Source organism: Dipodomys merriami, unplaced genomic scaffold (genome assembly GCF_024711535.1).
Source record: "Dipodomys merriami isolate MVZ:Mamm:240054 unplaced genomic scaffold, mDipMer1.0.p SCAF_3, whole genome shotgun sequence".
Classification (NCBI taxonomy): Eukaryota; Metazoa; Chordata; class Mammalia; order Rodentia; family Heteromyidae; genus Dipodomys; species Dipodomys merriami.
Genome location: NW_027204492.1, coordinates 70,120,403 through 70,135,983, shown reverse-complemented (window position 1 = coordinate 70,135,983; position 15,581 = coordinate 70,120,403). Strand labels below are relative to the sequence as shown.

General features: G+C 40.7%; 1 protein-coding gene across 6 annotated transcripts in view; it reads left to right on the top strand.

Moving 5' to 3' along the window:
- Window positions 1–15,581, top strand: part of Ophn1 (oligophrenin 1) — a 323,759-nt gene that overhangs the window by 137,315 nt on the left and 170,863 nt on the right. For 5 of the 6 annotated variants that reach the window (XM_070040239.1, XM_070040237.1, XM_070040233.1 and 2 more), the window contains 4 exons: window positions 3,592–3,693; window positions 10,004–10,114; window positions 12,649–12,753; window positions 14,083–14,212. In XM_070040239.1, coding sequence (XP_069896340.1) covers window positions 3,592–3,693; window positions 10,004–10,114; window positions 12,649–12,753; window positions 14,083–14,212 — 448 coding nt within the window. The remainder of the gene's footprint in view (window positions 1–3,591; window positions 3,694–10,003; window positions 10,115–12,648; window positions 12,754–14,082; window positions 14,213–15,581) is intronic. The other variant, XM_070040238.1, reaches the window with a different exon arrangement.

Below are 15,581 nucleotides of genomic sequence, written 5' to 3'. Positions count from 1 at the left end.
TGGAGCTGTGGCTCAAGGAGTAGAGTGCCAGCCTTGAGTGTGAAAAAGCTCAAGGATAGTGCCCAGGCTCTGTGTTCAAGCCCAAGCACAGGCAAACACACACACAAAGAAACATTTTAAATTTATTTATGAACATTTTCTTTAATAAAGTAAACACATAGTTCTATGAAGGTGGTTAAGATGAACTCATCTTTATTTCCCCTTCCCCAAAACATCCATGTTCACGTCCTTCAGCTCATTCTTCCAGCACTCAGTTCCTCATCTTTAATATCCCAGGAACATGAAGCACAGTATCACAGTACAAGCTGGGAGTTGGGGTTGATGTGAGGAAGAGAGGAGGTTCTGGAAAGTTTGGGAGGAAAGCAAGAGTTGAAAAACTGGTTTTATCAGGGGTTGAGGACTCTGCCTTCACTCTTCTTGGCTATTAAACTTAATTAAGTCCTGTGCTGTTCATCACAAGTGGAAGTCCTAGCGACTCCAAAGAAGCAGTAACAATGCTCATTTTGTCGCAGACTCATGCTGACAATACATGCTTTCAGCACCAGGCTGGGAAATGCACACTGCCTATGTGTTCTCCTAGGAATTCCAAGCTCACAACAAAAGTGTACCAACAACACAGCCAGGCACTAGAAAAGGCCCAGTAGGAGTTACAGGTGGAAAAGGAAACTCCTCACCTGTGTTGTATTGCAATAGGCAGTCTATGGGTGGCTGCCTAGGTTTGGTCAGAACAGTGACCTCTGACCTGCAAGGACTATACTTTTGTCCAGAGAAGTTTGGTTTGTTTTTTGAGCTATATGGTCCAGACTGGCCTTATACTTGCTGAGACTGATTTTGAACTCGTGATCCATTTGCTCAGCTTCCCATGTTCTGGGATTGTAGGCATGCATTATTACACTGGGCCAGAGCAATTTTTTATTATGGAATATAAAAAGGAGAGAATGACCCAATATGAACTGAGGCCTATATCAGGCTAAGCACTGGGAAAACGACTTCAAGCCTATGATCTCATGTAGAGTTCCCAGCCTTGAGAAACAGATAGTGTAAAAGAAATTAAGGTTCAAATAAGATGAACTAACTAATCCAATAAGATGAACTAACTAATCCAAGATCACATAATAGACAAGGCTATCTGGCCCTTTCTACAGAGGCAAACACAGCCCAGATAATCTTGTGAGGAGTATTGCTTGGGAGTATGCACAATAATTAGGGAACCCTGTCAGTAAGGTTCAGGAGGGCTGTTGGTTATACTCTGGCTAAAGATACAAGCACAGCACACAAAAATTTCACACATGGGCATGGTAAGCCATTCCTCCAGGAGTTAAGTCATTTTAAGTAGTCATTTCTTCCCAAAACACATAAACTTTTGTGGCCAACTTCTCATGCATTTCCATTTTTTTATTGTGAAAATACTGTACAGAGGGGTTACAATTACATGGGCAAGATAATGAGTACATTTCTTATCCAGCATTGTAGCCTCTTCCTTTGTTTCCCCTTCCCATCCCTTCCCCTCTCCCCCCCATATCTCCCCCCTGCCAAAGTTGTAAAGTTTGTTTTTCGACATAATGATTTGTTACATCTCTTTTTTGCATTTCCATTTTTAAAAGAAAAGTTGTAAGATGTAATTTACACCATAGAATGTATCCTTTCAGCTAGGTGCTGGTGGCTTACTCTTGTAATCCTAGCTAATCAGGATGCTGAGATCTGAGGACCATGGTTTAAAACCAGCCCCGGCAGGAAATTCTGTGAGATTTTTATCTCCAAGTAACCACCAGAAAACCAGAAGTGGCACTGTGGCTCAAAGTGGTAGAGTGCTAGCCTTGAGCAAAAGAGGTCAAGGATAGCACCCAGTCCTTGAGTTCAAGATCCATGACTACCATCCCCAACAAAAATCTATCCTTTTACTATATATAATTCAGTGGGGTTTTTTTTCATTGTGTTCAGAAAATTGTGACGTTTCCTTATTAATTCCTAAATATTTCCAGTATCCCCCCCAAAGCAATCCCATTCACATTAGCACTCCAACTCAAGAAGCCATAGCCCACTTTGCTTTTTGTTTGTGATGGTTCTGGGGCTTGAACTCAGGGCTTGGGCTCTGGCACTTACCTCTTTTGTTAAAGATTGGAGCACTATCATTTGAGTCATAGCTTCACTTTTGGCTTTTTTCATGGTTAATTGGAGATATGAATCTCATGGGTGGTGAGGCTGGCTTTGAACCATAATCCTCAGATCTCAGCTTTCTGAGTAGTTGGGTTGCAGGTGTGAGCCACCAGCACTTAGCTTGAAATACTTCTTGAGTATGATTTGACAATAAGATTCCAAGACTCTGTGTCCCCTATTCAGTTTCTGATTCTTTATAGAACTCTTTACATTCCTCTGACCTAAGAAAAAATTTAAAAGTTAAAGCTAGCAATTCAGACTTAGGGTGAAGATTTTCATTTGGTAATAAAAAATAAAGAACCTCATTCTCCAATGAGATGTACAAGACACTATTTTGAAAATGAAATTTACAACTTTGGTGGGGGAGGGAGGAGTTGGGGAGGTGGGGAGGGATGGGATGGTAGGAGGAAAAAAAAGAGGAGCTAACAATGCTCCATAAGAAATGTTCTTACTACCTTACTCATGTAACTGTAACCCCTCTGTATAGTACCTTTACAATAAAAAAGAACCTCATTCTCTGCTCATAAATAGTACTTCCTTTGCCTTCTCCATTAGTCTATCACATGTTAGCTTAGTTATAACTAAGCTGTCTGTATACATTCTAAAGGAACTTTTCCAATATGTGTTTAGTTCATTTTTTTTGTGTGCCCATAATGGGGTTTGAACCCAGGGTCTGGATGCTGCCCTTAGCTGTTTTGCTTAAAGCTAATACTCTTTGACTTGAGTCACAGCTTCACCTACAGCTTTTTAGTGGTTCAATGGAGATAAGAATCTCTTGCCTTGTCTTCCTGGGCTGATTTTGAACTATGATCCTGAGATCTTAGCCTCCTGAGAAGCTAGGAGCCATGGCACCTGGCTTAGTTCACTCCTGTGAGCCTTCTTCCTTCCTTAAAAATATTAGAATAATAAACACATGAAAGGAGTTGGTTGCTGAAGCCATTTGAAAGCATCATATTTGAGGGGCTGGGAAGGTGGCTCAGTGGTAGAGTGCTTGCTTTGCATGCATGAGGCCCTGGGTTCGATTCCTCAGTACCACATAAGCGGAAAAAGCTGGAACTGGCACTGTGACTCAAGTGGTAGAGCACTAGCCTTGAGCTGAATAGCTGAGGGATGGCACCGAGGTCCAGAGTTCAGGCCCCACAACTGCAAAAAAAAAAAAAAAAAAAAAAAAAAGCATCATATTTGAGCAATGACTCTCAAGGGTTTTAGCTTCACCATTAGGTAGAATAATTTGGGGTTTTATTTGAGGAAATTAGAACTTCTGAGAGCCATGTGAAAACCCATTTTGTATGGGTTTGTTGTTGTTTTTTTTTTTCCCAGGAGGCAGATGATTTGACCACATGGAACCTGACGTTGTCTCTCCTTCCTTTTCATTTCTTAGCTCTGAGAAGGAAATGGCAGATACTTAATTTACACCTTCTCTTTCATGTGTAGGAGCGGAAAAAGAAATTTGAAAAAGATGGTGACAGGTTTTATTCTTTGCTCGACCGTCATTTACATCTATCTTCCAAAAAGAAAGAATCTCAGTTGCAAGAGGTATGTTCATAAAGCCTGTCCTTCCCTTGTCTTACTTGCCAGCTGGTGCCCTAGAAACCAGAAACCTGGTGATTTTCTCTTGCCAGGTTTTCCCTTGTCCTGGCTCAGAATGAGAGCACGTGCCTGGGACTCAACAGGGTGTTGGTGGCTCCCCCTATAATCCTAACTACTTAAGAGGCTGAGATCTGAGGATTGAGGTTCAAGGTCAGCCTGAACAGAAAAGTCCCCATGAGACTCTTATCTCCAATTGACCACTAAAAAACTGGAAGTAGAGCTGTGGCTCAAAATGGTAGAGTGTTATCCTTGAGCAAAAGAGCTCAGGCACAGTGCCAGGCCCTAAGTTCAAGCCCTATAACCGACCCCCCCCCCAAAAAAAAAGAAGCCTGGAACTCAGGCTCTCAGTTCCTGTACCAACTCCTCAGGTGCCTTTGGATAAAGTGCTTCACTGTGGGCTTTAGTCCTCATGTGGCAGAGGAAAGTGACTGGCACACAGTGATCTCCAGGGCCTCTTTCAATTCCAAGTCCAACTTCAGATTCCCCATGAGGCTGGAGTTAAATTAGAGCTTTACTGGGTAAGTCAGTGGGCTACAGTTCACCTAAGCTAATATTTGGGGAGTCAGTTGCTAGACACTTTGCGGGGTGCCCCAGGACAAAAGACAGAGTAGCACAAGTTTCATGGCCCTTTGCAGCTTCCAGTTGGGATGAATATATTGGTGGCTTTTTGCTTGTATATGTACCAGGTATGTGTATTTTGTAGTCTTTAGCAGTAGGAGAAATGGAGACTTGGATGTGTGGATCATCTTTATAGAAGAAGGTTGTCCTTCTAATTGGACATGATCATTCAAAGATAAAAGTGCAGCTGGGTTCAGCCTGGTGCTGGTGGCTCATGCCTGTAATCCTAGATACTCAGAAAACTGAGAACTGAGGATTGTGGTTTGAAAACCAGCCTGGGAAGGAAAGTCTGTGAGACTCTTAGACGAAATTAACCAGCAAAAAGCTGGAAGTAAAGCTGTGGCTAAAGTGGTAGAGCATCAGCCTTGAGCAGAAAAAACAGTGAGAATATGAGGCTCTGAGTTCTAGTTCTCTAGTACTGGTGTACACACACACATACATGCATACATGCACATATGCATACACACATACACACAGAGATGGAAATATTGAAAATTGGAAAATGAAAAGAGATACCAAATGGTGTACCATAGGGCATATGCAATAAAGTTTGCTGTGGTTTGAGACTGACTTGCAAAGGTTCACGTGCTTCTCCTTTGGTCCAAATGAGGCAGTGTTCAGGAAAAATTTCTAAGAGATGGGGCCTAGTGGAATGTGGTAAGGTCACTGTTGTTTTCTGGAGACCCCAGTGAGTTTCCATGGGAGCAAAACAACGAACCTGGCTCTGCTCCTCTTTCAATGTGATCTCTAGCTTCTGAATGCAGCAAGTTTCTTTCAGTTTCTCTGTCATGTTGTGACCTATCCAAGGCAGCCTTTACTACAGTTCTATACAATGGACTCTTCTGATCCTAGTCTCTATAACTGTGAGATAAATAAGACTCTTGTTTATAAAGTATCTAGTAACAGTATTATGTTACAACAACAGAAAGTAGGCTCATTCAAGGTGCTCAGATACCATTTGTTTGAGGTCTCACAAATTGTGGCAGAACTGGAAATCATCTCTTGAGACCTGGTGTAGTAAGTGGCTGTCACATCTGAGGTGCTTGAATGTGACTCATTGAGAGCTTCAGTGTTCCACAGAGTTAACATTGAAAAGGAGAAAGATGGCTTCTTTTTCACATGCTAGAACGAAGACTGGGGGTTTTCTGTTACTATTTCTCTTTTGCCCATTTGTCTTCTTTTTTAAATAATAATTTTTATTGAGATTAAATGATTACATAAATTTCAACAATTTCGCAGTACTGTAGAATAGTGATACTTAAAGTTACAAACACATTTTAACCTTCACACTATTTGTTTTCTTTTATTTCCCCTATCTATTCTGAGTCAGAGTTCCTGTGCAGAAACCGAAGAGTTAACATAACAGGGTGCTATGCTTAGAAATGCCTGTTAGAACATTAGCCTCCTGGCTGGCATCTGAGAACCTGAACTGGTGACTGGTTCCCTACACTGGTTGAAAAATTTCCCCAACTAGCCAGAGTAGTTCACTGTACTCACTACCTGGATGAACAATGTAGCTTTTCTTCAGGCAGTTCAGAATTTTGGCACATGCTAGAAGAGGGTACCTGTAGTACCAGGCCCCAGTAAAAACCTAGGAGACAGATGGGTGCCTGGTGACTCATGCCTGTAGCTATTCAGGAACCTAAAACCTGAAGGATCTTAGTTCAAGACCAGATGTACAGAAAAGTCTGTGAGACTTAATCATCTCCAATAAACCAGCAAAACACTTGGATGAAGGCATGGATCAAGTGGTAGAGCACTAGCCAATAACAACAAAAAAAGCCAAATGAAAGTATAAGGCTCAAGTTCAAACCGTGGTACTGGAACAACAAAACAAAACTTCCTAAGCCCACAAAAGCACATCTCCATGAAGATCCCAAAGAGTTTTAGAATCTAGTGAATTTCCCTGGTAAACATAGCCCATAGAAAAAGAAACTATATGTCCCATGACAGCACTTAGTAATATCTATTGGGAGTTTAGTTTTTACCTGGCTCTCTCTTGATAGCCATGCATCTTTTCTTTTTGATGCTTTTTCTTTATGGCTTGGCAATTGGTTATATCCTGGTAAATCTCCCGATGGCTGAGTTCTGTAAGTCTTCCTAGTGAGTCACCAAACTTAGGGATAGGAATAGGAATTCTCCTCACAGCCCAAACATTTGGATGCTTTTGCTAGAGTGCTCTAGCAGTTTGGTGAAGTGAGTAGATGTCCTTGTTGACAGTCTTGATGTGTAAGACTGCAGCATTTGTGCTGTTTTAAAAAATGATCTGGAGGATTCATTCATTGATTTATTCATTTTGTGCCAGTACTGGGGCTTGAACTCAAGGCCTTGGACAATTTTTGCTCAAGGCTGGCACTCAACCACATGAGCCACTGTTCCACTTTGAGCCATAGCTCCACTTTTGGATTTTTGCTGGTTAATTGTAAATAATGATCTCATGGACTTTTCTGCGTAGTCTGGCTTTGAATTGTAATCCTCAGCTCTCAACCACCTGAATAGCTAGGAGTACAAGAACTTCAGTCAATTTTTTTTAAATCAGGAGATCTTAATTTTAGAGCCATTTGATGTTTATAGAAAAACTTAATAGAAAGTAGAGATAACTTTCTGGGTCTCTCCCATACCCTTCCCCATTGTTACTGCTTTAGTGTGCTGCATTTGTTACAGTTGATGAGCCAGCCTATTGAACACTGTGGCTTTTGACACATGTGTGACGTCGGGATCTGACATCACAGTCTCTCACACAATGATCACTGCTTTAAAAAAACAAAAAACAAACAAAAAACAACACCTGGGCTGGGAAGGTGGCTCAGTGGTACAGTGCTTGCCTTGCATGCATGAGGCCCTGGGTTCAATTCCTCAGCATCACATAAGCAGAAAAAGCTGGAAGTGGCGCTGTGGTTCAAGTGGTGGAGCGCTAGCCTTGAGCTGAAGAGCTAAGAGACAGTGCCCAGGCCTAGAGTTCAGGCCCCATGACTGGCAAAAAACAAAAAAAAAGAAAAGAAAAGAAAAGAAAAGAACAACAATAACAACAAAAAACACCTGACACCTATTGATCATATATCAATTTGTTTATCCATCCATCTGTTGAAAGGTATTTGGGCTTCTTCTGAAGATTGGCCTATGTTTTTCAGGTTTTGGTGTATCTAACTTTTCAAGTTGTTTGGATGCATACTAAAGGGCACTATTGCTATATTGTGTGGAAAGGGTATGTTTAGTTTCATGAGAGCCTGTCTCCCAAAGAGACTTAAAAAAAAAATTAAACGTACAGTAGAATTCATCATTGATTTCATTACAATTCAAATGATTTAATAAGTATAAGCCTACTTAGATTGATTCACTTTGTGTGAGTTGTGATGGATTATGTCTCTCAAAGTATATATACATTTCAATTAGATTATCCAATTTGTGGGCATAGAGATTTTCACAATATTCTGTTGTCATTCCTTTGATGTACATGGGATCAATAGTTATGATCCCTCTTGCATTCTGTATTTTTGAATTCCAGAGCTGGAGACTGAACCCCAGACCTTGTGCATGCCAGAGAAATGCTGTGCCACTGAACTACATCACTAGCCTCCTTCTTTCATTCCTGATGTCATTTGTATCTTTCCTGTCTCCTTAGTTACTATGACTAAATTCATGTCTTTTCTTCTGCTTACTTTGGGTATAACTTGTTCTTCCTCTTCTGGTTTCCTAAGGTAAAAATTTAGATTACTAATAGATATTTCTTCCATGCTAATTCATATATTTAATTCTATGAATTTTCTAAGAATTATTTTTAGCTAATTCAGTTTCTACTTTTACTTAATTCAAAACATTTAAAAATTTTTTTGAAAGACTTACTGCATGGCATATGTGTTATTTAAAAGTATACTTTTAATCTCTAATTATTTGGGGGAACTACCAGATTTTTAAACATGATTTTTATGTATTTATTATTTATTTATTTTGGTGCCATTCCTGTGACTTGAGCTTGGGGTCTGGGTGTTGTCCCTGAACTTTTTTGCTCAAATCTAGTGCTCTACCACTGGAGCCATGAACTGCCAGATTTTTGCCAAGTGAGCTCTCTTATAAGTTATCTATGGATCAAAACATATATGTTTTCTGTTCTTCTAAGTTTGTTTTGGTATATTTCAGTATATGGTTGGTCTATAGTTTTGGTTCCTCTGTGACCATGAAACTCTGCTGTTGTTGGGTATCTGTTACAGCCAGTCTGTTGGGGAGTTCATTAAAGGCATTCCTCACCTGTGTTATTAAGATTCCTACCAGTTCCTTTGGCTCCTTCAATTTTTCATCTGCCTTCTAATATTACATTCTTTCTCCATTAGATACCTTATCATATTTATCATAATTCATGTTCTTATTATTAAAGTCTAGCCCATGCATGCCTTATCAGAGTTTATTCCTGTTGTGCATTGTTTCTGAGTGTATATCTTTACTTTCTAATTGAAATCCAGAGATGATATCAGGTAAAGAAATGGAGGTAAACAGGTGTGTAGGGTAAAATTTTGTGTGTATCTGGCTGTGCTTACTTTGCTTCAACTGTGGTTTTTGACATCTTGTTTTATTCTTTGGGTGTTCCTTAGAGATTTCTTAAATAGATTTATGTTCTTTAGTACATTGTGGAATTATTTCTGATGTGTTGGCTGTGCAATTATTTCAGTTTGTGCTGGTTGTGCAGCAAGTTTAGCTCCTGGACTTCAGTCCTGGGGAGCTTTGCTTCTCTAGGATTCTCTGTGTTCAAGTGTATGTAGTTTTTCAAATTTTTAAATTGTTATCATAAAGTTGATGTACAGAGGGTTACATTCACATAAGTCAGGTAAAGAGCACATTTCTTTTGGATAGTGTCACCCCTTGCGTCGCTCCCTCCCAGTGTATGTGGCTTTTTTTTTTTTCTTTTTTGGTCCGGTCGTGGGGCCTGAACTCTGGGCCTGGGCGCTGTCCCTCAGCTCTTCAGCTCAAGGCTAGCGCTCTACCACTTGAGCCACAGCGCCACTTCCGGCTTTTTTCTTATGTGGTGCTGAGGAATCAAACCCAGGGCCTCAGGCATGCAAGGCAAGCGCTCTACCACTGAGCCATCTTCCCAGTCCCGTGTATGTGGCTTTGAAACAGCACTTTACCCCTGACTTCAGTTCTCTTTTGGCTCTAAGAAGAGTTGGTTTTCTACATTGTCAGTGTTTTTTTTCTCCTGAGGATGGATGTAATGATTTCAAAGCCTCATGTATGTGGTGCTCAAAACTGGAAACCTTGATTTAGTTAGTTGCATTCTTTTTCTTCATTCCACATTCCCTCTCTGTGCAAGGAAGAAATAAGGTACTAATTTTTCTATATTGGTCATGGAATTTGAACTTAGGATTTGGGTGCTACCCCTGAGCTTTTTGTTCAAGGCTGGAACTCTACCATTTAAACCATGTCTCCACCTCTGCTTTTTGGTGGTTAATTGGAGACAAGAGTCTCACAGACTTTTCCTGCCTGGGTTGGCTTTGAGCCTTCTGATTAGTTAAGATTATAGGAATGAGCCACTAGCCCCCAGTCCTAAGAACTACTTTAGCTCTCAAACCCTGTTGATACGGAAGCACTGACTTTCAGAAATGATGGTTCTATTTTTGACATTTGTAACCTTTTTTTTTATATATAGGCAGATCTCCAGGTAGATAAAGAGAGGCACAATTTCTTCGAGTCTTCCCTTGATTACGTCTATCAAATCCAGGAAGTCCAGGAGTCCAAGAAGTTCAATATTGTGGAGCCAGTAAGTTCTCTCTGTTTATTACAGAAGTGTTTCCCAGAAAGAAGACTATAAATGTGGAGAATTTTGATCATAAAATTTGGATCTCAAAAAAACTTGGAGCCAGGTGCTAGTGGCTCACACCTATAATCCTAAACTACTCAGGAGGCTGAGATCACAGTTGGAAGCCAGCCCAGGCAGCAAAGTCTGTGAGACTCTTTTCTCCAATTAATCACCAAAAAGCTAGATGTGGAGCTGTGGCTCAAGTGGTGGAGTGCTCACCTTCAGCTGAAGAGCTCAGGGACAGTGCCCAGGCTCAGAGTTCAAGCCCCATGACTGACCAAAAAAAATAGTTGGGTTCTCAAGAGTGCAAATGACAGTCATACTACCTTGTATGTTTTTGCTCACTCACTAATACATTCCTTCTATCCCCCTCTCTTTTCCTCACTTTCCCTTCCCTCTCAGGTATTCCATTTTTGCTCAATGACTATATTCTTTTGCCTCACTTTCTTTCCTTTCTCCTGCCTTCCCTTCCTCCATGTCTACCACTGTTGTTATTACCTTGTTCCTTTTTCTTACTCTCATGTTTCTAAAGAGCTTTGGACAGCAAATATCACATAGCAGATCCTCACGTCTCTCATTCCCCAGAGATACTCATTCTACAATTGTTATTCATTTTTCTGAGGCATACCCCATTCTATTGTGTGTGTGTGTGTGTGTGTGTGTGTGTGTGTGTGTGTGTGTGTGTAGTACATATGTCTATGTCAAATAGGTGTTGTAAATGTACGAGATGTGTGCGCTATAGTCTCCTATGTTAATGCATAGGGGACTATTTCACCTATTGGCTTGCTAAGAATGGAGCATGCTAGGCACCAGTGGCTCACACTTGTAATCCTAGCTACTCAGTAGGCTGAGATCTGAGGATTGAAGTTTGAAGCAAGCCCATGCATGAAAATCCATGAGCTCTTACCTCTAATTAGCTACCAAAAAACCAGAAGTGGAGCTGTGACTCAAATATTAGAGTACCAACCTTGAGAAAATACCCAGGCCCTGAGTTCAAGCCCCATTACTGACACAAATTAATATTTATAATTTGATAGAGAAATCGTATTTCCTTTTGCTTTTATTTATATATGTTGTTGGTTTTTAATGAGGTTGAAGGCTTTGAACATTTAAAAAATTTATTGTTGATCATTATTTTCTTCTGCAACCCCTAAATGATTTGAAAATGGGGTAGTGTCCTTTGAGTGTTTGATACACTGGCAGTCTTCTTGGGGTATACTTTACTTTATCTATCTGACTGCTTATTTTTCCACTTACTCTGCAAATATTTTTGATCATGCACCATGTTTTAGTCCAAAGGATATTCAAGTAACAAACATCTTTTCTCTAAAATGCTTGGGAGGAACAGAAGTATTTTGAGTTTTAGTTCTATTTTTTATTTGGGAATACACACACACACACCACACACACACACACACACACACACACACACACACACACACACACACACACACACACACACACACACACACACACACATATTCAATTATTCAGGGGAGCACGAAGGACACTTTCCTCATGTCCTCCACCAAGTCCGTGGCCAGGCATCTAGACCTTCGTCCAGATAGGGAAAGAGCTTCCTCCTTCCATCCTGGAGGCTGCAGCTGGGTACTATGACCTTTGCCAGGATTATGGAGGAGTTTTTTCATCATTCACCAGCATACATAAACCTCACACAGCATACAAATCCTCAGGCGGGGTCATTGGGAGTCTGTCTCCACAATGTGGCACTGAAGAATTGAACCCCAGGGCTTCATGCATGGTAGGCAAGCACTGTACCACTAAGCCACATTTCCAGCCCTTGGGAATATATTTATAATATTGAGAATAAGAAACTCTTTGGAGATGGGGTTCAAGTTTAAACATAAAATTCATTAGTGCTCACGTAGCATGCATGAAACCCTGGGTTGGATTCTCTAGTACCCCATAAACAGAAAAAGCCAGAAGTGGTGCTGTCAGGGACAGAGCTGAGTCCCTAAGTTGAAGCCCCAGGTCCACCAAAAAAATCATTTAGGTTTTATCTACACTTTATATACTGAGCTTTAGGGTAATTTTGTACAGTATTGCTAGTGTGCTTATATTTTGATAGAGACCTGTCACATGAAATCAGGTATAGAATTTTTTTATTTGTGGAATCTTGGAAATGCCTAAAAAGCATCAGATTTTAGAGCATTTTAGATGTCAGATTTTTGGATTAGAGAGGTTGAACTGGTAGAGAGAAAAGATATAGTCATATGCTATCTCAATTAAGAATGACTTTCTATGTGATCTGAACAAGATTCGGATGAATGAACTTATTATGTTTTTCTGAAACAGAGTCCAGGGTAAATATTGAAGCTAATATGAGGATAGTTACTTAAAGATCAGCTTGTGTTCACATGACTCCTAACACTGTCTTATCAAACATTGTGCCATTTCTTCTCTGAGTACATGGTTCCTTATTTGACTATTTAGAAGGTCCTGGTGATAAACCTATTCTTTTATGTTTCCCTCAGGTCCTGGCCTTTCTTCATAGCCTCTTCATTTCCAACAGCTTGACTGTGGAGCTGACCCAGGATTTCCTCCCATATAAGCAACAGCTCCAGCTCAGTTTGCAGAATGTGAGTTGCTTGTGGGTTTCTTTCTTTGTTTTTGGGTCCGGTCGTGGGGCCTGAACTCTGGGCCTGGGCGCTGTCCCTCAGCTCTTCAGCTCAAGGCTAGCACCCTACCACTTGTGCCACAGCGCCACTTCTGGTTTTTGGGTGGTTAATTAGGGAAAAGATTCTCATGGACTTTCCCGCCTGGCTGGCTTTGAACCACAATCCTCAAATCTTAGTCTCCTGAGTAGCTAGGATTACAGGTGTGAGCCACTGGCACCCAGGATGAATGGCTTTTTAAAGGCCTATCTTCTTTTTCATTCTGGTTGTTTTTAAAGTTATATTTATTTGGGGGCTACTGGTTTTGGTTTAGGGCCTCACATCTGTCAGGCAGGTGCTCTACCATTTGAGCCACACCCTTACTCTTGTTTTTTTGGTGGTTAATTGGATATAAGAGTCTCATGGACTTTTTTGTCCTATCATATTTTTTATTGTAAAGATACTGTACAGAGGGGTTACAGTTACATGAGTAAGGCATTGAGTATATTTCTTGTCAAGCAGTTTGGCCTACACTGGCTTTGAACTTTGATCCTCAGATCTCAGCCTCCTGTATATCTAGGATTACAGGTTTGAGCCTTCGGTACTTGGCTATATTCTTGTTTTCAAACTGTCCTTGAATTTGATCTAAGGTCAAGTAAATAGTAATTTTATTTAAGGAAGTGCTTAGAAATTGCCATAATAATATTATCTTTTACTTTCTCCCTAATCTCCCTTTTAAAGGAAGGATCAGCCTGGTTCTGGGAATAGAGTTACCTATTTGTGAGAGGCATTTATGTTATTTCCATTGATTAAAAATCACAAAACTTTCACTGGCTGCTGGCAACTCATGCCTGTAATTCTAGCTACTCAGGAGGCTGAGATCTGCGTATTGCAGCTTGAAGCCAACCTGGGCAGGAAAGTCCATGAGACTCTTATCCCCAATTAACCACTGAAAAGCTGGAAGTAGAGCTGTAACTCAAGTGGTAGAGAGCTAGCCTTGCGCAAAACTGTCAAGGACTGTACCTAGTCCCTGAATTCAGCCCCTGGACTGGCAGAAAAACAAAAGCAAAATTCTCAGATGTAGTTTTATGAGTATATTTCTATCTAAATTATTGTTTCACTTTTAGTATTTAATACCCTAAGATGCTATCATATTTCTTTCTAATTCTATGCTGTTCAACATTTTCTTTTCGCTATGTTTTATAGACATGCTTATCGAAGCAGAGAAATCAGTGTACCCAATCTATGATCAATAAATAGTTATTGATGATGATGGGGATGATAATTATGATAATGACGATGATGTCTTCACAGACAAGGAATCATTTCTCCAGTACCCGGGAAGAGATGGCAGAACTTAAGAAAAGGATGAAAGAAGCTCCACAGACCTGCAAACTTCCAGGACAGCCAACTATCGAAGGCTATCTGTACACACAGGAGAAATGTGTGTGGGCATCAGGGGCTATCCACTAGGTTACAGGGTGTTAACACAAACTGCCCCTTGACCTTTAACCTCTAGCTTCTCAATGGTTGGGAGGGCAGATTAGTAAAAGTGAAAAGGAGAGGAAGTTAAAGAGTCATCCATCATGCTAAGGCTTAACATTTTCACTGAAATTATTGTGAGGATAATTTGTTGTTTAATTCTCCCAATGACTCCTTTGGGACCAAGAAGAGAAGTAGAGGAAAGGAGGGAGAAAAGTAATATTTATGACATCCATAATGTGCCAAGTTTAGAGCTGGGGAATTTAAAGGTACTGTCTCATTTAATCTTATTTTGCACAAGCAGCCACCAAGGCTCAGCGAAGTCACCATTTGGGTCCTTCAGATAGCAAATAGGACACCTAAAGATGAGTTCCTTTGTGTGACATGCCCAAATCCTTGCTCCTGCTTCAGTAATCTCTGATTCCTGCCATGTTTTTTTTTCTCTTTTGTGCTGGGGCTTGAGATTGCGGCCTTGCACTCTTGCTTAGCTTTTCTGCTTAAGGCTGCTGCTCTATACTTGAGATATACCTTCACTTCCAGTTTTTGCTGATAGAATTAAGAGTTTCATGGACTTTTCTGCTTGGACTACTTTTGAGTCATGATCTCTAAATCATAGCCCCTGAGTAGTAAGCTGCCAGTATCTGCCTTATCTCTATCATCTTTAACCCTTAGATCCAGTGGTTGCTCTTAAGGAATTTAATGTGATATTTGTGTGTGTGTGTGTGTGTGTGTGTGTGTGTGTGTAAGAGAGAGAGAGAGAGCGAGAAAGAGAGAGAGAATATTTCTCATGCTAAATGGAAAAAATGGCAGAGCATTCAAATCTTCTTAACCTCCTTACTAGCATTTTGCAAACCTGTGTGTGTGTGCTATTTGCTTTGTTTTTTGAACTGTAACCCAATTGCCCCAAAGCCTGTGATTTCAGTCCATGCCCATTCATTTCCCTGGGGAACAGGCAGAAGAGAAACATCCGAAGTTAACTGGTGGCACACAGAGCCACCATCACAGTCCCAAAGCATGGAACTTGTGCAGTGGTATGATCCAAGAGCAATTACTGCCTGATAGTTTTCAAAAATGGATTTCACTTCTTGTCAGATTTCACTTCTTTCCAGGTAGACTGGATGTCTTGAAGGCTCAGTCCTGTGCATCTCAGTGTGGTTGGCAGCATCACAATTCTCTCCTCATCTTTGTTGCCAGCACTCTCCAGCTTTGATTACCTGCAATGTTCCCAGGCATTACAAAACATCCCCTGTGGGACAAAGTTATGAGAGAGAGGGGGGAGGGGAGGGAAAGATTGACTGATTACTGGGACTTGACCACAGGGCCTTGAGTTT